The 22,873-nt window shown below is 37.9% G+C and overlaps 1 protein-coding gene across 3 annotated transcripts; it reads right to left on the bottom strand.

The window, feature by feature from the left end:
- Positions 1–4,426: 4,426 nt before the first annotated feature.
- LOC148853819 (2-oxoglutarate (2OG) and Fe(II)-dependent oxygenase superfamily protein) lies at positions 4,427–22,840 on the bottom strand. Of its 3 annotated transcripts, XM_088941257.1 has the most exons (12): positions 22,705–22,840; positions 22,425–22,525; positions 22,032–22,199; positions 18,537–18,699; positions 18,295–18,412; positions 16,377–16,446; positions 16,216–16,296; positions 7,636–7,692; positions 7,419–7,530; positions 5,166–5,830; positions 4,968–5,072; positions 4,427–4,866 (listed from the first exon to the last, which is right to left on the bottom strand). In XM_088941257.1, the coding sequence occupies exons 2-10, from the start codon at positions 22,518–22,520 to the stop codon at positions 5,328–5,330; spliced, it is 1,368 nt and encodes a 455-aa protein (XP_088797383.1). In that variant the 5' UTR covers positions 22,521–22,525; positions 22,705–22,840; the 3' UTR covers positions 4,427–4,866; positions 4,968–5,072; positions 5,166–5,327. The 3 variants fall into 3 exon arrangements, with proteins under 3 accessions (XP_088797383.1, XP_088797382.1, XP_088797384.1); XM_088941256.1 differs by having other exon boundaries at positions 22,425–22,766; XM_088941258.1 differs by having other exon boundaries at positions 4,968–5,232; positions 22,425–22,766.
- Positions 22,841–22,873: the final 33 nt, after the last annotated feature.

The raw sequence follows: 22,873 nt of genomic DNA, 5'->3' as shown, positions 1-22,873 counted from the left end.
TGGTCGAGATCTGCAACAAGAAAATGAACGGGAAAACCGAACAATGAAATCACACCAACGGCCCTACATGTACATCTCAACATATGTTAAAAATATCTTTCTTATTTATTATTGAGAGATGTTCCCAATAACACTGGATCTGTTCCTCACACCTGGTACCTCATAGACATTTCAGACGACATATCCTATCATACATTTTCTCATATTAGTTATAATTCACAGAAGATGTTCTCAATGCACGGTATGTGAAGAGCATATCCCATCACGTTCCCATTACACAATTGGTATCATGGTATGTGACGTGTGACTTTTTTTTTACAATGTTGGCGTTTTCTCCTATTTGCCTCTCGGCAGTGCCTTGCCAACTGGTGAACGGAGTAGGGCTACATCATAACCCAACATCCACTCATGATTTTCAGTTCTCGATACCCGTCCTCATGCATTGCCGGACCCACATATAAATAGCAATCTCCAAAGTTGAAGCAAATCAGACGGTTGAGCACTCTTACACAAATGCTCTTGTCAAGTGTCAACATTGATCCTTTTTTAATTGAGCTTTTACTCTTACACAATCATAGACTCCCTCAGCCAGCTGTCCTTATCTTAAAGTCGACGCTTTGGGTTTAGAAGCACCACGTTATTATCACCCTATGTCTCTCAAGCTCCCAACTGGTCCTTGTAATGCGGAGAGACTTAGATAAATAAATAATGTCAGTGAGTGATGGGCGTAATCTTATTTTATTGATTGTTAGGAAGTACTTTGAAGAAAAGAATTGGACAATCCAAACATGAATTATTAACATCAAGTCTTCAACCCCTTCATTCAGAACATAAAACTGCTGAAATTTTGACTTATTTCACAAGCCACAGAGAGGAGATCAAACCTGGAATTTCTCAAGTGTTTATTGACTAAAATAAGCCTTCTGTTGTTGAGAAGGAATAGAATAGGTGAGATGATTTCTGGGGTTATTTTAGTCAAAAGACATTAGTTGTACACTCGTACGAGTAGAGCTGGCCCAAGGAAAAAAGAGATGCAATAACAGCTGTTACAGCTCCCAAAAAAGGCCAGAATAAAAAATGTCCTTTTGGTATGTATTTGGTTTTAGGCTCCGTTTGGGAAGACACGTTTGTATTGACATTCTTCCTTTAGACCAAGTTTGGGAGTACTTATTGGACAAGTGTATGGTGAAAAAATTACTTCTTTCAAACCAATATAGTATATGTATATTAAAAATTATATGGCAGGACAACATGATCATAAATCAATAAATGCTTAAAAATAAGCACCTAGATTCTTACTCAAAACGATGAATAAACATTTAAGTTTAGTTTGGAAGGAATACAAATGCAAATATATAGAATGTAAAACCTTATATTTTGTATTTATTTACATTTATACTCTTTTCAAACTGAGCTTTATTGGGACTTATTTACCAAATATAAATAAGTGGTTATTAATGTAGACCCAGCCTCCAATCAGTATAAGCACTTAAAAATAAACACTCTCAAATGTGGGCTTATTATCGAAATTCAACTTGGTTTGAGATATTGGGATTGGACTTCAGTAGTTCTGTTTTTATTTTGCCTTTCCACCCTAACCTATACAATTACAATATTTTGCAAATCGAACTAATCAAGCTATTAAAACTTAGAAGAGGGGTAGTCCGACACTACGACCCCAATACAAAATACACAGAAATGAAGGCTTGAAATCTGCTAGGCTGAGTTGGGTTTCACAAAATTCGTTAACAACTTTCCCTCAAAGTTCTGTTCCTTTATTTTCTGTCACATCCAACATAGAACAAATTTCCAAATTCCACTCCACACGGAATTGGACCCAAATAGCAGACTCCGGATACAAGGAATTCATAGCATTCCAGGTAGCAGAAAAGCAGTTGGGTGTAGATAGGGGACTAAGGGGTGGGATCTAACTTAAACTCTGGCTTTGACCAAAGCGCCACTAAGGAACCAAATCACCAACAAAAGGGGGCCAATAGAATGGAGAGGAGTATTTGAGTTATTGACGTGAAGAGCAAGCGGGTGTAACAGTTAATGCAAGCATTCAACTCGTCTTTAACTTGAATCACAAGCGAAGCGAAGCACAGACATCTCCCGATTTCCAAGAATAATAGCTGAGAAGCCAAGCTTTAATTGTTTGTTTGATAAATCCAATTAACCGTTTGGTCATAAACTCGTAATAATTAGCCACCTACCCTCACAAATGCTAATAGAAGAGATTACAGGTGGCAATTTGCAACGACTTTTGGCCTTTTGGGTCGACACTCGACACGCAGTAAGTGAATTGGTTGAGAAGGAAAACTGGCTTCCTCTAGGCTGATTGATACTATACGTCCTCCCTCGCACTAGAGTTAATGTGTAAGATTACTAGGTTTGGAATGGATACAGACATCGGTGCCCACTTCATGTTAAAACTTAAATCCAACCCCCCCACCCCCACCTTCCCCTACACAAACTTCTAAGAAGTAATTGTTTTGCTTATCACAAGGACATTAGAACAGCTGTGAAGTCCTGAAACTAAGGGGGTGTTCTTCGATGTGAATGGTTTTTCTTGTTGCGAATTTCAAAATAAATTAGAATCGTTTATAGCTTGAAAATGAATTGATTCCAATATATATTAAAAACATGTTCTTCGTGTGCATGTGTGTCTTCTTCTTCCTAAAATTAGAAATAAAAACATCTCCTTCAATTTTCGGTTTTTATGAACAAAAATAAATAAAAATTGGGATGCAACATCAAGACTTCCCAAGAGGTCACACATCCAAGAACTTGTTTTCATCTGATAATTGATAAAGAGTTCATAAATTTGTTTGTCTTAGAAATCATTATTTTAGTGGTTTTTTTTTTAAAACAAGGGTTATTTTTTAAATAAAACCAACTTGTTTTTACTTCTTCAAGAAAAAGTAAATATAATAAATGCAAACATTCATGTTGTAAAGAAAATTAGAACTTAGGAAAATGACAAAATGTGTTCTATAGGATGTTAGACCATGTACAAATACGCAGTTTTGCTCAACCCAAGAAGTCCAAACTGCAAATCTGAAATCTATACTATATTTCTAAAATGCAGTTGTCCCTCATATGGCTTTCCAACCCTTTTAAAATTATGATTTTTTATGAAATCTTAGAAGTAAAAAAATTAAATATGAGGCTATTGAAGTTCACTCACAACCAATTCAGTTAAGAAACTGCGAATGTAAGAGGGCATCTTTTTAACACCCAATGCACACAGGTCTCTTGTAACATGAAGTCATGCATGGTGTTCCACGTATACTAATTAATATCATTAAATTCCCCACATGGCGGCCTTTACTAGGTCTAGGTGCTTGTTTGGTAGGGCTTTCACACAGCTGCTTTTTGCAAAGTGGGCGCCACACAAACAGCCTAAAAGCTATGTTTGGCGTAAAACCCAGAAGCCTAATGTGCTTTCGTTCAGTCAAACAATTGGCTTTCTAGCAATGTTTTAAAAATCGATACTGAACCAAAACTGCTTTGGCCACTGGTTTGACCGTCTGATCCAAACCAACAGTCACAGTTTAAAAATAAAAATAACCATTGTCCAGGTCAAATGGATCAACAATTTGATTGCTTGAGTCAGCAGGTCATTGACCAAATCAACTATTTTTGACAAAGGAATGATTCAGGGGTACAATGGAACTGGTTGCCTAGACAGTTCTGGATCAAATGGTCCAACCATCCGATCAATAACAGTTTGAAAACCATGCTTTCCAGTGAAATTTGTTGTAGTCATCGAATCAAAGTGGCTCAGTGAAAAAACAGCTCAATTAGAGCCCAAGCCATCCCAAATGGGCCCTCTCTCTCACGGACAGGAAACCTGAATAACAGCAACTCCGTGGGCCTTTTGCCGTTTCGCGCCTCAGTGATAATAGATGTTCAACCTATGGCTTACTGGGAATTGCTAAGGAATGAAGGAACTATACGAAATAATCCCGTATGGCCATGAGAAATGGAATAATTCACTTAAGTTTACATAATCTCAGATCAAACCACCTTTCCTCTTCTTGGCTGCTTCTTCCCTCTCCCTCCACTTCTCTCTTTCCTTCTTTTTTTTTTTTTTTCTTTTTTGAGAATTAAAAAAAATTGTGGTCACCACAGCCCAGTGCAACAATGGTAGTCACTTGTTTAATGGTCTACATGAGCACGTAACCCCATCAGTTTTCCAACAATCTGATACTTCGGCTGCGTAAGTCATTTCTTGAATAATTTGAAAATTTATTTATTTTGGCCGCATAAGTCATGCTTTGATAATTTGAGAATCATTTATTTCTGAAATTGACATTTCAAATTGAAAAACTCAAAAGAAATAATGAGTTTCCATCCATTTCTGAAATGAAAAAGAAAAAACCGCAATCAAGCAACAGCATAATCTCCAAATAAGGCAAAAATATTGGCAAAACTAAACTTTTTTTATCAATAAAAAAAGTTAATAACAATTTATTTTTCATTGAAACGGGGAACAAAAAAGTTAACAACATGTCATCTCCAAACCTTCGACGCATCAGGTTGGTGATATTTATCAGCATTGCATACTTGTAAATATATCTGCACAGTTATCCATACCAGAAAAAAATTGGTTTCTGCATATATCTCCACCAACGGAACAGTTTCAAAGCCCCATGGTGCGAATTCTCATTAATTGTGAATTTCCATACCACCCTGTCGAGATATGATCTTTCCATTTTGTCTTATTGTAGATCTTTGGTACATCATTTAGCACTTTCAGCTTCCTATTCTGCAACCATACGAGCATATAATCTCCATCCTGCCTCTTGGTCCACTAAAACTCCTTTAAATCCTTTCACATCAGTTGCTTTGGTTTGAAAACCTCTGCCGGGACAAAATCCATACCATATCAAGATATCCCAAATGACTTAAATTGGAAACTCTCAAATGACTTGACATGAATTTACATCCAAATATATTATTACCTCTAACAGAAGCAGTGAGGTTTCAAGTCGTTGAGTTCATACAGCTAGAAATCCAAGTATCCAAAAAATATTTGTGATGGCACAGTCCATGATTGTAGTATCATTCTGAAGAAAGAGACATTAAATCTAGAAGCTTCAAGTAAATCCAAATCCACAGAAGCAGAAGTTTGCACAACTATCATCCTGTATTTTACTGACCTGTGTGAGTATGGGTCATCATGACAGTGGTTGCGTCTTTGACACCTCTTATGGCAACACCCATAAACTGAAAATATCCCAAACAAAAGGCATCTATGCAATTTACAGGAACTTTGAGTAAGCAGTTCTTCAAGGGCTCAGCTATGGCATTTTATTCAAATATTACCTCTTACAGAGCCATTGAGATTTGATGTCACTCAATTCAGAGAACAGATTAATGTTTCTGTTACTAGAAAAGCAACCAACTTTATTCAAAACACACTCTATGACTGTAATAAGATCTTTGGGGTTGGAAACCTTAAAATCATAATCTTCCATAAAGTCCATCTCCACTAAATTATTTCCTAAAGAGTAATTTATATCAGAAGTTGGCCCAATTATCGTCTCATATGTTCCATTTAAAGCTATGCACAGATCCAAGAACTCTGACTGCCCTATAACTTCTCGGACACCAACTAAAGTTGCTTCGTTTCCACTCAAACTCTCCATGGACTCCATCTTCAATGCAACTTTGCATAAGCATGTGAGATTTATAATTAGATACTGAATTCTTGGCAATGGATCCCTAGTGAAATTACTGTAGTTTCTTACAAGATGGTACAGTTGGATCAAGTTGGCAAAAGAGAAACGTGAGATGCAGATGAAGAAATCCAATAAATTCATGCCTGTTAGAAACAAAGAAATGACTAAGAGAAACTATACACAAGAGAGACGTAGAAATCAGTAAAACTTCAGTAACTAAACATTTCAGCATCCTTCCTAATATAAGCATTAGTAGATTAAAATAATGATAATTTAAATGTAGAGACGCTCATGTCCTAACCATGTTTGATGCATGGTCTATATCATATGCAGGATCTACAATTTAATGTATTAAATGCAACTTGAGCAAGTTCAATAGCAACATGAACCTAACTGATGCAGCCCCTTTTGTAGGTTTGTTTTGGACTTTCCAAACCCTGAGTTGGGGTTGGTGGAGATTCTTGAGTCTCAACAGAATTATGTGTCACATTGGGTTTGGTTAATAAATGGGTTGTGATTAGGTTTGCTAGTTTGGGCTATTTGGCTTCTGCACATGTATGTGCATGTGTCTGCATCCCACGGGCAAGCATGTAGTTGGGTGATTAAGGGTGGTCTAATTGAATAGTGAATAAACAGGGATTTGGCATTGAATCTGCCTTTGGTTCAGAGACCTTTTGTTCTTTACTTCCTTACAAATACTGCATCACCAGAATTGAGATAAGTTATTCAGACCAAGGATGGGTGGATTTAAGGTTGTATTCCATTTGTTCCCAATATCTAACTTTCCACTCTTTTTTTTGAAAGGTAATAATAATTTTGGGTATACCCCCTTCCACCCATATTCAATAACTCCCACCAAAAACACTTAGTATGAAGTTAATCATCCAATCTGGAACTTCTTAAAGTAAAAAAAAATTCTAGCCATATTCTTCACCTATAAGATCATCTAACCATTCCAATATTTGACTTGGGAGAGTAAGGAAGGCTGTCCCTACCCTGATGCAAGGGCATTTAGGCTACTCTATTCTAACTCAAGGTCCATAAGATATGTAGAGAACATGCAGGTCCACTATGCGCTATTTCCTTCAATACAGTTCAACAAACTATTCCATGCTCCTGGGATTCAACACAAACAGCTCATGTGTCACACTAGTAAAATTCCTATTTCATTTAGGACTCTTATTTAGAGTATTCTTATAAATGTAGATCTGGAAAACACTATTGTATGCATAAGGACCGTCAATCAGCCTCAAAGGATTTTTCAGATGATTTAATGTGAATTAAGACTGAAGAGCTCCCCTGGAAAAATAATGTTGGCTGTGCATGGTAGCTCGTGCATATGTTCTTGTAGAAATATTTTCTCTACTTGCAGGAGAAGATAAAGAAAAACTCCTTGCCCAAGGTTCAAGATCAGGAACTTGATTCAACCTTCCCTTCATTCTTGGTACAGGCATAAAGTCCTTGTGATATCTTATACGCATTGTTATTGCCTAAAGGACACTAAAACCAAATTTCCTGAACACCAATTCCTTATTTGCTTCAAACATAACCCTATTAGCCCACCCTCCAACCCTAACCATGCTATTATGAAACCATAGCATGTAGGGTTGCATACCTAATGAATCAGCCCTACTATCCTACATCACATTCTGCCTTCCTAATATTCCTTTTTTTATGGATTGCCTTCCTAATATTCATAATTCAGAGCTCCTCTTTGCTACAACACTTTACCTGTGTTAGCTGCAAGGTTTCGCTGACAGAGGCCTTCAAAATCATCACATATATCTCTAATGTCCTCTATGTACTCTTTTGCCTCATTATAATCTTTGACAAGCAATTCCCACTGAAAACAGATAAAAATATAATGAGATGTAGCTCAATTTGTTGGAAGATGGTCTTCCTCTAAGTTTTGTAGGCTATGACAGGTGAATTACTTAGCTCTACTTACCACCCAAGAAAGATTATAGGCATTGAACCAGTTGTGGTTTATGGATATTGTATCCCCCTGCAAAAGAAATACAAGTAAAATTCTTAAATTAGGAAAATATAGTAATTCCTCAAACAAACTAAAGAAAAAGAATAGGACACAGTAATCCATGAGATCCAATCCAACTCTTTTCAGATTTGGATGGCCCATATGCACAAAAGGATTGAACTCAAATTAGGAAAGTAGTATGTTGTTGCCTATTAATAAAAATTTTGTTATTTATCAAGATGATTATTAATTGGTAGACATAAAGTGGTTATGATTTGTAAAAGCATGTCTACAAGTCATCCATCCCCCCCCACCCCCCCTTTGTAACAACAAATAACCAAAAAATTCTAATGATTTTTAACCAAATCTAACAGTACCAGATCTGATTGGATTTTAAATCAAATTTGGTAATATGGGTTAAAAGACACAGGTAAGAAGCCTGCCAAGAGACACAAGTAAAGAGTCACTTTCTTCAAGACGATGATGTATGTCTGAAAGATTTTTTTATTTTTTTGAAAAAAGAGGTAAAGTATTGATTCATTAAGAAAAAGAGAGAAAAGACCCATGTACAACCAGACACTATACATTGGGGAATACAAAACAAACATTAGACCACTATCCCATTTGTCATTACAAAAAGGTTTTCAAAATGAAAGAGAGAACTAAGGGGAACACTATTTCTTGGTAGATGTGCAGATGACCAGGATAGCAGTTTCCCAACTATTTTTTACTACACTTCCCCTTCTTGACGGCCTTTACTTTGAAAGAGTCTTGAGTTTCTTTCTTGCCAAATTGACCAAAAAACTGCTCCTGGGACCATTTGCATAGAGTTTTCCCTCTTACTCAGACCATGTGTCCACCAGCCTTTTACAAAAGCTTCCACTGATGCAGGGCAGCAACTTTTAATGGCGAAAATTCTAAAGATTTTCACCCATATGTTGTATGTAAAACTGCAATGCAGAAACAGGTGGTCAGCTGACTCTTCTACTCCATTACATAACACACAAACAGGTGAGTCAATCACCACTCCCCTCCTGATCAGGTTGTCTTTTGTAAGAATCTTGTTCAGATAGGCAGACCAAACAAAGAAAGCCACCTTTGAAGGAATAAACTTACTCCAGATTACATGCCAAGGGACATCCTGCTCATCCTCTTGGGTCAATTTATTATAAAAAGATTTTACTGTGAACTCACCCTTTCAATCTTCTGACCAGACCCTTCTGTCCTCTGAATTAAAATTGATTTGCATGCTGTACAATTTCTGAAGTAGCTGCCCAAAAGGTTCAATTTTCCAATCATTTAGAGCTCGTCTAAACTGTGAGCTCCACCTGATCGCCATTTTGAAAATGCACATAATCAGCCACTTTTGCCTCTTTGTCCACTGTGATTACAAACAAATCTGGAAAATCATCCTTTAACAAGTTGTTTCTCCACCAGAAATCCATCCAGAATTGAACCCTGGTTCCTCTTCCTACTTCAAACTTGATTTTCTTGCTAAATGAACTGTTACTCTTTTCAACCCCTTTCCAAATCGAGAATGTAAATCACCTCTTTCTTGAGTGCCCATTCACTACAAAGGCATGGAGTCATTTTTTCAACCTTTTTGGTGTTGCTTCGTTTACTCGTAAGATTGTAGAGTTGTTTTCTTTACAAATCCTTCCCATGCACAAAAAGAAGAGGGTAAATTTTAAGGCACAGAATGATGGCAGCAGTTCTATGGAGCACTTGGTATGAACAGAATTTCAGAATTTTCGAAAATAAGAGTCAAGATGCAGAGTATTATAGAGCTTTGTATGATATGGATGGTACATAGGCTGAAAACTAGAGAGGAATTTCAATTGATATCCAATCGTAAGAGAGTGGTATATGTACATATGTACGTATGTATGTGTAGAGGGAGCTTTTATAGATCATGACAAAAGCATGGTATTGAACTATTCGGGCCCAACCAGATTTGGAAATTCATCAAGGAAAGAACTGTTAGCACTTCTTCAAGGGATAAAATTGGCAATGTGACAGAGCTTGTTAGAGTTGATTTACTTTTGAAGAAGATTGCCAAGTTATTATTGATTGGTTTCTCTCCAAACTGAAGGACCTTGGCACCTTAGACCTCAAAATTAGAGAAGCAACAGCCTTTTTTTTTATAGGAAAAGGTAACTTTCATAAGATAATTAAAAAGATTACAGGCTTACCACCCACAAAATGGATGGAAAAAGAAAATAAAAAAACTTACAAACAGGCCCAAAATAAAGCCTCCCTAGTAACTGCTTGCTTAGCTAAAGTGTCAGCCATTCCATTTGCTGACCTTCTTACCCAATTAAAGTGCACCCCAATCTTCCTTGCTAAGCTAATAATCTCTCTTAGAGGCTGTCTAAGAGTCCACACTACCAGGTTTCCAGTTTGCATCCACCCTATTACCAGCTTGGAGTCTCCTTCCACTTCTAATTGTTGCATGCCCCATTGTTTTGCCAGTTTCAAACCTTGAAGTAAGGCCACTACCTCTGCCCTTAATGAATCTCCCACCCCAATTGGGCCCGAGTAAAGGGCCAAGATTTTCCGTCATCATTTCTGTACACACCCCCAATTCCCGACTGACCTAGATTACCCAAGGAGCTTCCATCAAAGTTTAGCTTCACCTTGACCTGAGGCAGTGGTACCCTGACGTGGGCGCCGGCAGCAGCAGCAGTAATTTAGTGCAGCAGCAGCAATTTAGTGTTCTCATCCTATCTTATCTATTCAGTATTCTTACCTTATCTGCTTTCAGTAGCAGGGATTAGTAGGAGTCTTATCTATTCAGTTATCTTATCTTATCCGTTCAGTAGGATAGATTAAGGGAGTCTTATCTTATCTAATTACAGTTCTTATCTTATCTTATCAGTTCAGTAGGATAGATCAAGGAAGTCTTATCTTTATCAGTTCAGTCTTATCTTATCAGTTTAATAGGATAGAGTAGTAGATTAGCAAGGAGTCTTCCTAAAAGTAGGATTCTACCTCTTGTAATCTCCTATTTAAGGAGCTGATATTATTCAATAAACATATCGAAAATTTCAGTCAAGAAAGAGAGCAAAGGAGAGTTGGTGATCTCTTGAACAAATCACCTTTAGGGGCGGCAAGATAGGTTCTTCAAGAAAAGGGAGGAACAAGGGAAAACAAGAGGTTTTCCCCGAGGATATAGCTATAACACTCCAATTTCTAATTAAGTCTACTGAGGAGAAATCCTTGAAGAGATGATGTACTTTCAGCCAGTGCATACATAACCTTGATGGTGACAACCTTCACAAATGCTTCCTTAGATTTTTCTTGCTCTAGGAAGATCCTATTGTTTCTCTCTTCCCAAATTGACCATAGGATTGCAGCTCTTGTTACTCTCCACATTATTTTGCTCCTTTCCTTGGTTATCGGAAGAAGCTAGAGTCAAAATGGTTCAACACACCTAGGGGGGGTTCCATCTGTAACCGAACAAAGAAGAGAACCAATTCCACGAATAATAAGCAAAAGGACAAGAAATCAAAAGATGAGTCGCCGTCTCACCATTTCTAACAGACATGTAGGGAAAGGCTCTAGTTTGGCCTTTTTCTTTGAAGTACATCCATAGTATTGATCTTTTGAAGAGCCACTTCCCAGCAAAAAGCCCTAACTTTTGGCGGCATAGGAGAATACCAAATTTCTTTAGTAGGAAAAGAGACAGACACAAGAGAATACCAGATTTCAAAGTTAGACAGATTTCTTTTCACTGCTGATTGGGAAGAACATTGGAGAGACATGATGTCAAGGACATTGCCTAGAGTCACCTCTGATCATTGGCCAGTTCTAATAAGTAAGCTTGAGCCTAGGAATAGAGGACCTACCCCTTTCAGATTTGAGAATATGTGGCTGTCCCATCCAGGTTTTAAGGAGAAAGTAAAGGAATGGTGGGTAGGAAGTAACCCAAGGGTCAATTGGGAAGGTATGAAATTTCAATGGAAGTTGAAAGAGTTGAAAAGTAAAATCAAAGAATGGAATATTCTTCATTTTGGGAGGCTTGAGGAAAGAAAACAGCAGTTGGTTAATCAGATTGAGGAGCTAGATGCAAAAGAGGAACTAGATTCGTTTGGGGAAAGGGACAAAGAGCTCAGATGGGAGCTGAGGAAAAATTTGGAGGATGTCCTCTTCAAAGAAGAAATTAGTTGGAGGCAAAAGTCCAGACACAAGTGGGTAAAGGAAGGTGATAGGAACACAAAGTTCTTTCATGCTATAGCCAATGGTAGGAGAAAGCAAAATGAGATTGAAGGGGCTTCTGTGGATCATTTTAAGTCCATCAATAGAAGGCCTATGTCTAGTAGGTTATAGATTGAAGGTTTGGAGTGGCCTAGGCTCCCGGAAGAATCGAGGGTGTGGTTGGAGAGAAGTTTTGAATTAGAAGAAATAAGGGTAGCCATATTTTCTATGAATAGATCTAAAGCACCTGGTCCTGATTGCTTTACGATGGCTTTTTACAAAGACTGCTAGGAGATACCTAAGGAGGATATTCAAAGAGTGTTTTCTGAATTTTTTGAAAGATGGGTGATCAATCCAAGCCTAAACTCTACCTTCCTTGCTCTGATTCCGAAAAAGGGAGAGTTTGGTACACGACCTTTATAAAATCATTGCTAAGGTGCTATCTCGGAGGATTAGCTACCCTTAATAATTTCCCTGAATCAAAGTGCCTTTGTGAAGAATAGACAAATTGTGGATCAAATCCTAATTGCAAATGAGAGTGTGGAAGATTTCAAAAGAAGTGGGAAGAAAGGGTTGGTGTGCAAATTGGATCTCGAGAAGGCATATGATTTGGTGGATTGGTCATTTTTATTGGAAGTCCTAAAGTCTTGGATTTGGGCAGAAGTGGTGCAATTGGGTGAAAGGATGTATTAGGACATGCTACTATTCCATTTTGGTGAATGGTAAGGTGGTAGATAACTTCCCGGCTACTAGGAGCATTAGGCAAGGAGACCCCCTTTCTCCTTTCCTTTTTACCCTAATTGTTGAAGTCCTAGGAAATCTGATTGAGAGGGCAGATTCTAGAAACTTGGTGAAAGGCTAGAGGGTAGGGAGGGATAGGGTCCAGGTAACACATCTACAATTTGCTGATGACACAATTCTCTTCTATGGTGGGGATGAGGTAAGTTGGGTTAGTAATCTAAAGCAAGTGATCAATGTGTTCGAACAGGTGACTAATCTCAAAGTGAATTTAGATAAGAGCTGTGTGATTGGCATCAATATAAGTGAAAGTGAGGTGGAGGATAGAGCTCGAATTTTGGGATGTGAGATTGCTCAATGGCCATTGATTTATTTGGGGCTGCCACTAGGGGATAACCCAAGCAAAAAGAGTTTCTAGAATCCGGTGATTGATAGGCTTACTAAGAGGTTAGCATCTTGGAAGAAAAATTACCTTTCCTTGGGAGGCAGGATAACTTTGATTGAGTTAACATTGGCCAATTTGTTTGTTCACTTTCTGTCGGTGTTTAAAATGCCTGAGGGAATATGTGGAATTTTGGAAAAGCTAATGAGAGATTTCCTTTGGGAACCAGGAGAGGAGAAAAGGGACCATAGAGTCAAGTGGGATATAGTTACCAAAACCAAAAGTGATGGTGAGCTTGCTTTAGGTAATTTGTAGAAAAAGAATGAAGCTCTGTTGGGGAAATGGCTTTGAAGATTGACTTTGGAGAGGGATAAACTGTGGGCTCAAGTTGTCTTAAGTATTCATGGGTAAGCGGCGGATGGCTGGGACTCGGGAGTTTCAGCTAGGGCTACGAGAGCTTTTCCTTGGAAATCCATCATGTTTGGGTGAGAAGCACTCCGTTGAAAGAGCTTTTCCCTTCTTTGTATTCTTTATCATGTTTTAAAAATAGGCCAGTCTCCACTTTTTTGACCACTTCTAATTCAACTATTGACAGGAACTTGGGTTTTAGAAGGGCCCTTAGAGACTTTGAACTGAACATTATTTCTGACCTGCTCAAAATCCTAGATGAGGTGGGTATTGACCCCTCTAGGAGGGATGGTAGGATTTGGGTCCCTTCTCCTTTGGGTGTCTTCTCATGCTCTTCTTTCTTCAAAGAATTGGCTCATTCCCCACCTGTTTTTGGACTCCCCTTCCCAGTTTTGGAAGTTTGGGGTAGACCAATCCCTCTGAGAATTAGTGCTTTTTGTTGGGAAGCTTTCCTTGAAAAGTGTAACACTTGCGACCTACTTCAAAGAAAAAGGCCTAATTGGTGTTTATCCCTGCACTGGTGCATCCTTTGTAAGAAGAATGGTGAGACTTGTCATCACTTACTGGTTTCTACCCATTTGTTTCAGAGATCTGGTGTTGGTTTTTCTCTCTTTTTGGTTGTAGGTGGACACCCCCCCCCCCAAATGTACAAAGCCAATTCCATTCTACTACTGTTAGGGGGCTGAAGAAGAGAGGGCAAATTCTGTGGAGATATGTAAGAGCAGCTATATGTTGGACAGTTTGGGAGGAAAGGAATCAAAGACCACGAAAGAAAGAAATAAGGGTGTCATCATTGAATTATTCTCTATAAGGGTGGTTCACTGGGCTAAGACTTTGCAGCTCTTCGAAAACTATTCAGAAGGAGACATCATCAGGAAGTGGAAAGAAGTGGCTTGGTCAGCTCCAAGGAATATTTCATCTAACCCAGCTTGGTCCCCCCCAGCTTCGAGGTTCACTAAACTAAACTTTGATGGTAGTAGTGAAGGAAATCCAGGCCTGTCGGGTATAGGGGGAGCTTTCAGGGATGGAGAAGTTTGAATTATTGCATTGTATTCTGGTTCTATTGGATGGGGGGATTCTCTTAGAGCTGAAATATTGGCTGTTTTGGAAGGGTTAAAAAGACCCCAAGAGTTAAATATCAGAAAACTGATGGTGGAAGGTGATTCTAAGTTGGCTATCAATTGGCTAATGCAGGATGACTTTAGTTTGTGGAAATTTCTAAATGAGAAAAAGAAAGTTAGACAGCTCATTCAAAACATGGAAATCAAGTTTCAATTGACTAACCAACAAGGGCTGGCTCGTTGATGTGTTAGCTGGGTCATATCAGCATTGACGTGGAACCCAATCCCGCAACCAGCACTTTGGGGATAAAAGGGGGTAAAGGGGAAAAGTGAAAAAAAAAAGTTTCAATGGACTAAGAGGAGTGCAAATTCGTTGGACAAACAAGGGGTGGGAAGAGTTAATTTTTTCTGGCCAGTATTGTAATCTGAACTGTTCTTATTGGGAGGGTTAAGATTTTTTTACCCCTCCCCTTGTATCTTGCTCCATTATTATATATTAATAAAAGTTTTTGTTATCTATTAAAAAAAAAAGCGACAGACACAAAAGAAGACTGGACTAAGGCATTGAAGAAAGATGAACAAGAGAAAGCAAACTGTAGCTATGATACCAAGGTCTGCCAACAGCCTAGTGGATGGTTTAGCTATGATCAATGTTTTAAAAAATGACCCAGAAATTAAACTGTTTTGGCTCCAAGTTGTGGGTCAACAACTCGACCATCGAGCTCAAACCATGACATCAAAAAGCATGTTATCAATAAATAAAGGATACATTATAAAATATAGAAACTTACAGAAATTTTGCAAAAAAAAACTGGGCATGTCTCTAATATTTTATATTCATCATACTGAACAAAATTAAGTGTGACAAATCTTGCTGTTATAATAATGATAAAAATGGCTAGAAATATAAAAAACAGAAATAAAAAAAGCAATGCCTAATCCATGAAGCGCTAGCCATGCCAAATGGGTAAATAATTCAACTGGCCAGTTCACTGGGTCATTGACCAAGACAACAGTTTTTTTTTGCCAGCAAACAGTTCAGGGGTAAAACAGACCCAAAAACATGAGCAGGTGGTGGCTCAACCAGTCCAAACATCCAGGTCAATAACAGGTTGAAAGCATTGGTTCTGAGGCCAGCAAAATTTTCTAATTATCTTTGTATTATACTGCTTTATGCTGTCAGCTCATGGCTGTTTTGCTTTCTTTCCTACTTTAAGTATCCCAAAGAGTTGTGTTGTATAGCATATATTTCTATCTTAATAAAATTTACGGTTATTAATAAAAAAATTGTTGGCCCAATAAAACCCTAGTTGGTTACTATGCATGTTGTTATAATTATTATATGATTACATATCGTGTTCTTCAGTAAATAGAGAAAGGAATCCCCATAAGGATCCATATATAAGTGGGTCATCATATATAAGTGGGTTCATAAAGAATTTCACAAAAATCCTCAAGAACTTTTCCTCAAGCCTCAACGTTCGGTTTCTCTTATTTTCTGTCAAACCAAACATAGCCTTAAGGAAATTAGATACTAGTTCTTGTCAAAGACCTAACTTTTACCAAAAGAGATACAATACTTCAAGAGTTAAAAAGATGAATTTTGTTCAGTGATCAACTCAGTTTTTGCAAAACAAATGGATTTTAATTTTTTAAATGCATCTTAACATGGCACCTGGAGTTATAAAATATGTGAAGGTCATTATTGAATATACTAATAGAACAGAGCATGATTGCAACACACTAGACTGAAGTTGAGAATGATACCAGATTATGCACTTGATGATACCACCCACTAGGTACAAAGAAAATTTCATTTCGTTCTTGAGTGCATTCCAACCAAATAGCCTGAAATGCCATATATGTACAATCAATGTTTTGTAGAAACAAGGTGGAGAAATAGATCAAAGCTCTATTTGGTGAATTACCTCCCTGAAGCCTGGAAACTTTTTCTCTGGAACATCAGCAAAAATGTCATAGACAGAATTTTTCATGTTCCTGCAGGAATATAAAAGGTCAGATCAAATACTATATCAAAATAAACATTTTTCAAATTCATGCCATTGCAGAGCCTTGTTTTGTTCCATCACACAACTTGACGACTATCTCTGCCATTTACCCTCAACATTGACAGCATAGAATAAGTTTACTGAAAACTCATCAATGCAAACACTAGTAATTAAGGCAAATCAATGTTTTAAAAGGTGCAAAAGGCATACAGGAGAAAACATTGAGGCATATGGTGGAGGCATGCATACAGTGAGGTGTAATGGCGTATGCCTCTAACCTTCCATTCAGTTTTCTTATTGTAAAGTTCAGCAGTTAGGGCTCTTGAAGTATATATGGTACCACTCACTCTGTTTAGACATCTATTTTGGAGATTTTCCTATTTTCTATTTTTAATTATTTACTAATTAAGAATTACATGCTTGGGAATTATCAAAAAAAAAAAAAAAAGAATCACATGCTTGGGGGCTTATGCCTCTTACATTGTGAATAAAACCTCATGCCTCAGGATAGTGGAAGACCTTGCACCATACCTACGCATCTTAAAATATTGATGCAAATGCAGACCTTTTTTTATCAGCAAAAAGAATTTCATTAATATAAGAAAATATGAATTACAGTTATGATTTCTCATTCTTACAACTGAGCCCAAAAACACTAATCCCTGTTTGCCCTTGTTTTGCTAGCTGGTCTGCAAATCCATTTGTCGTCCTTGGAGTCCACTGAAATGATAGCTGCAAGACCTTGGAGAGGCTTTTAATCTTCTTCATATCATTTCTATGCAACCAGGGTATATTTTCAGTTTGCTTTAGCCAGCTTATCACTACTTTGGAGTCGCCTTCCACAACAAGCTTTCGCGTCCCCATCTCCTTAGCTTTTTGGGTCCTAAATACCAGTGCTTTTAGTTCAGCTGTAATGGAATCACCCAAACCAATAAGGCCTGAGAATAGCCCCAATATAGTTCCTTTGTCATCTCTAAATACCACTCCAATTCCAGATCTTCCCGGATTTCCAAGGCTGCTTCCATCGAAGTTCAGTTTGAGGAATCCGGGTTGCCAAATGCAGCCTTTCCCCAACCAATATTTATTTTAATCATCCAAGTTTAGTTCTAGATCGGAAGATTAAGATCATTCAATGAGCCTGACCATTTAATACCCCACCCAAGAGGTTCTCCACCCAAGGATGAACTGATGGACCATGTGCATTGTATGGTTCAACTCCAACAAATGGTCATGGATTGAACTTTAGATTCATTATAATTGTTTCAAGTTTATAAATGTAAGAATACAAAATATAGAAAGTACATAATAAAATAAACGGATAAACCTCAAATTATGAAATGAATAGATAATTTTCAAGTTATTAAATGATCTGATAAGTAGGATGTCAAAACAAGATGGATAAGATTTTTCCTAGAATGAGTTTACCACTCAAGTCACATATCAAACGTGTCAAACTCTTAGGTTGAGAATTGGACATTGAATTGGTTTTGTCAATTCTGAGAAGAATCTCCAGATCCCATCATTTGGGCATTTCTTTTATGTTTTACATTGGGATTTGGAGAGATGGAGAAAAAAAAAAGGAAAAAAAGCAGGCAAATTTATGTTTTAGCAGAATTAAACTTCCTCCAAAAAGGCCATTTATTTCATTTTCATGGAATCCAAAGTCAAATCCATTCTACTCCTGCAATGGAAATGCAGCCTGATGGTATAGTTTCCTATTGATCCCACAGCAGAAATTGGAGCTCCAGTTATCATGATCATAGCTCATGGCCATGGTAAAATATCAAGCCCAAATTGATGCATAATCACACACATATTCTAGAATGTATATCCATACCTGTCAAATACAAGATGACATTGAGAAGGGGATAGAAGATGCCACTGTTTCTTTCCACACACATTTGCAGACCAACTATAAGACCTGAAAACATCGGCATGTAAAGGAGTCCATGTCCCTATAAGATAACCAACACTTTGATACCTTTTCCTCCATAGATTGTATAGTCATCCCAGAATAAAAGGCAAAATTAAGGCATGGATCAGAAGAAAAGAAAGTGTTCCTTGTGTATGTGTACCAACCTTTGGCTCCCATGTAAACAAAACGGTAATCAGAGCAGTTTATCTCATTTGTCTTTTGATAGTTGTGAGGATCTATATGCATAGGATGACCATCAAGATATATATTCAGCCAATCATCACGAAAAAATAGTGGAGTTGTATAGACCACATAATCTGGGTACTCCTGAGAACAGCATCATACAAGATTAATAGGTGCAAGCATAGAAGAAACAATCTTTCTTTTATCGGTTAGAGGATTATAGTCTTCTTTGCAAACTAGTTTTTAAACCAGCCATTTTCTGTGTATAATACCAATGCTCAGAATATGGGACAGATAGCTAGCTATAGGAGTTCCAGGGCATTATTCAGGTCCTATGTTCCTAGACTTAGCCTTAGAAATCTTTATTTTATTATATTAAACTTTTTTGATAATTAAAGAAAACTCTTATTCTAGGAAGAAGGAAAAGAAGAGCCACATGCCCAAATACAAGAGAATATATTAAAAAACCATCATTTTGAAAAACATTAAAGAATTTATAATCCTATTAAAAAGTTTCCATTTGTTATGGGCTACAAGAATGACTTTCTGTTGGGACAGGAGGTCTGCATTTGCAAATGGGTTGGCCAGTGATTTGGCCAAACAAGGTATATTAGGGCCCAGGGATCTTTTATTCTGGGCTGAAATGTAATTAATGTACCGTTTCATGGGTTAGATGGTTGATTATGAGCCTATACCTTAGCTGCTTTGGCAGTTTCATATATACTATTCTTTATTGATGATTAATAAAATTCACAGTTACCTATCAAAAAGGGCTACTGGAGTGAATTCTGGCTGCCTTTCCTTTTTCCAGAGACAAAAACTACTACTTAGTTGGAATAATCGAGAACTTCCATGTAAATACATTTCAGTAAACTTCATGTCAGTTTGAGGATGTAGTTCCTAACATGCTAGTGGATTCCATGATAAATTTAGCCTTCTGTCCAGTCTCCATTTATATTCTCATTGAGTGGTCTGATATGAGTTAAAAAAGGGCCCATACAATTTGCCAAAAATATAATGTACAAAGAGACCCACTGCATCCAAGATGGTTAAATAAAATGTGCTTTCAGCTGATCTTCAATTTACAGGAATTGTTCATGTAGAAGTACCAGAATCTGGATAAATGCTTTTTTTATCAGAAATGATAACTTTCATTAGATAATATTTAATAAAATACACTGTCACCACCCAAGATAAGGATGTTGACCCTTAGAAGAATGTTCAGAATCTGGATAAATGTTAGCTGGAGCTAGTACAGTTTCCAGGCAAGAATCTATCCCCTGATTAGTAATTTATCTAATCATTAGCCACTTCAACCACAATTCCCTTTCATTCAGTTTCACAGTATAATAGTCAAGGACTCAAGAATTTGACTACAGAACGCCAGTCCATCTTTGTATCTAGACTGATTCCATTTGTCATCTTCTTGTTTAATCTGTGGTGCCACAACTCATAAACATGATTCCTTTAATCAGAAAGATAATCTTGTAACTTACATAAGATGGATAAAACTATTAAAGTCAGTGGTCTTATCTTAAATTTTATGTCCTTCTAATTTCTATCACATCCCACTAAACATGGATAAGACATATATACTGTTCCTCATTTCTGCTATATCTAATGACTAAACGACACATTCTATTCAAAGAATCAGCTAATAAATTACTTCTCACTACACAAGTCTTGGTTCTTGTTTGATCTTCCTGCCCTTGAAAACCATAAGCTTGCGTCAAGTAATTGATTCTTATTGGTATTTTTGTTGATTTCTGATGAAGGGTGATTTGGCCCGACCTCATAAACGGGTGACACGTGTACGTGACTCAACATGAATAACAACTCGATATGAGCAGATCAGCACGTGGACATGACTCAACGTAGATGACAACTCGCCTCAGAATGAGCTCGGGTACAACCAAGTTCACGGCAGTCTAAACCCAAGCAAATGAGGCACCTCGGAGACAACTCACCTCGGGCAAAATCAACTCGGCATGCCACCAGCAGCTCGAAACAAGTAGCTCGCCACAAAGTAGCTCGCTACGGGGTTCGTTACAAAGTAGCCCTAAGTCCCGCAAGAAGCTTCCTATTTGACAACCGTACCTGTCAACCCTGAAAGCTGCACCCACGTCCCTTGCCTGGCGGCGCAGCATCTGCCAACTCTGAGGACTGCACTCATTGTCTCTCACCTGACGGCGTTGTGCCTGCCAACCCCGGAGGTTGTCTCTTGCCTGGCGGGACTGTACCCTACAACGGTCGCATTAGCCCACCTACTCCCCAGTCCAGACGATAACAGCCAATCACTCCGAGGCGTTACCTGACAACAGATCGCCGCGACAAAGATTTGGGATCAGCCCCTCCAAACCTGACAGAATGTTGGTATATAAAGACTTCAACCCCCCAGGGGCCAAGGTATCGCATATTCACCACTCTCTAGCTTTCCCATCTTCTTGCATACTCATTTTCTTCCAGCTCGCAATTGAGTACTAATTTAAGCATCGGAGTGTTCCCACCGGGTGAGCAACCCCGGGTTCCTTCATCTCTCTTCGAGCAAGTATCTCTTGCCCGTCGCCAGCTAGGAGCTTAGTTGCTTCCAGCTAGGAGTGGCTGGATTGCGCATCATCAATTTCCATTTCACAAGGTCAAATCATCTCAATCTACCTTCCCTTACCCTATCACCACCATGCTTCCACTGAATGTACTAAGATACACTTATTTGTAATGATGTCCTTACCCTGTCACCACCCTGTCACCATTCTTCTTCTTCTTCTTCTTCTTCTTCTTCTTCTTCTTCTTCTTCTACTACTTTTTCTTTTCTTCTTTTCTATTCAGCCCATATATGTTTTGAAATTTCTTTTCCTTCTTCATTTTCTTCTCATGAATATGTTGATTTTCTATACTTCAACATGAACTTTATACTTTTCTTATGAATAATTATTAAAGAAATATGGTTATGGTACCTAGGGGAACTACCCTAGGGTCTATGTTTTTTACAGAAAAAGAATCCATCGCCTAGGTGACTAGGCAACAAGGCGCCCCTGTTGCCTAGCCTCACCTTGGCACCTTGAAAACTATGTATACACGTGAAATATACATCTTTTATCTTAAACTAATTCAAAGTGCAAATATTGATCACATGCCTACATGAATTATCAATAGTGGTTCTTGATGTCATGCTCGTTGCATCCACTGTTATCGATTACTTGAGAAAAGACTTGAGTTATACATTTAAGCTCCATTTGGGAAGAATGCAAATACAAACATGTACAGTGCAAATACAAGGTTTAGAAATGCCATATAAACATATTTGTATTTGCACTCTTCCCAAACTGAGCCTTGAAGGAAAATACCAGTGATAAACAGATAAAACTACCATGCTAGTGCAATACAGAACAGTAACCTCGTAAAGATGAGAAAACTTTGCATAAAATACTCTGAAGAAATATGTAAACAAGAACTTGCTTCTGTAGTTCTGTATGCACCTTCACAAAATGCCAATCCTTCAAATATAACACTGTTTGATCATTGCCCTGGCGGTTTGAATAACTACCATCTTCTTTGGGAAGCTTAAGCCAATGGTCAATGAACTCTGAAACCGACATTTCCACTCTCTTCTGATCAGTGAACTCTTTGCTACCACAATCCGCCACCTAAATTTGACAATGATATTACATAACAACATATAAAAAAACAAAAACAAAAACAAGGATTCCACTAGGTGCTAGAGATAAATATAAGCACGAAATTAGAAAATAATAGAAATAAAAAAATAACAAAGAGGTATTTATCAGGAATTGCAGATGGAAGCCAACAAACAAGGGGTATTTATAATGTTACCCAAAAAAAAAAAGAAAAAAAGAAAAACAGTCAATTACCTGAACTCTGGATTTCCCGAAATGTGCAGAGAAATAGTGGAGATTGGGATTTCCATTCTCATATACCCAATCTCTGCAAGCCTTCCAGTCATCCATCAGCCCTGTTAGAACAACTGGTTGGTTCTTCTCAAGATACCTCTTCACAAATTCACTGTAACTCAGTTCCTTCCCATTAACTTTCTCAACATGCCCGCCAATATTCAGTCCCATTTTACGCTTCAAAAATCGTTTGAAAAAAAAAAAAAATCTATATATAAGTACCAACGACTGTTGCAACTACCTGATGCTCCTCGCCCCTCTTCAGTTCCTCTGACTCCAAAACTTGCACTCGGCAATCGGCAATCGTCGTACCGGGATTTGACCTAAGTTGATGAATACTGCCTTGTCCCTATTAATAATCGGTTCGGGGATGAGACACCGTGGCCCGACCCAGACCCGACCCACTGACA

The sequence above is a fragment of the Nelumbo lutea genome, chromosome 4, assembly GCF_056320005.1.
Source record: "Nelumbo lutea isolate HS-2025 chromosome 4, American lotus-T2T, whole genome shotgun sequence".
In the NCBI taxonomy this organism is placed as follows: domain Eukaryota; kingdom Viridiplantae; phylum Streptophyta; class Magnoliopsida; order Proteales; family Nelumbonaceae; genus Nelumbo; species Nelumbo lutea.
This window is presented reverse-complemented; position numbering and strand designations above follow the sequence as displayed.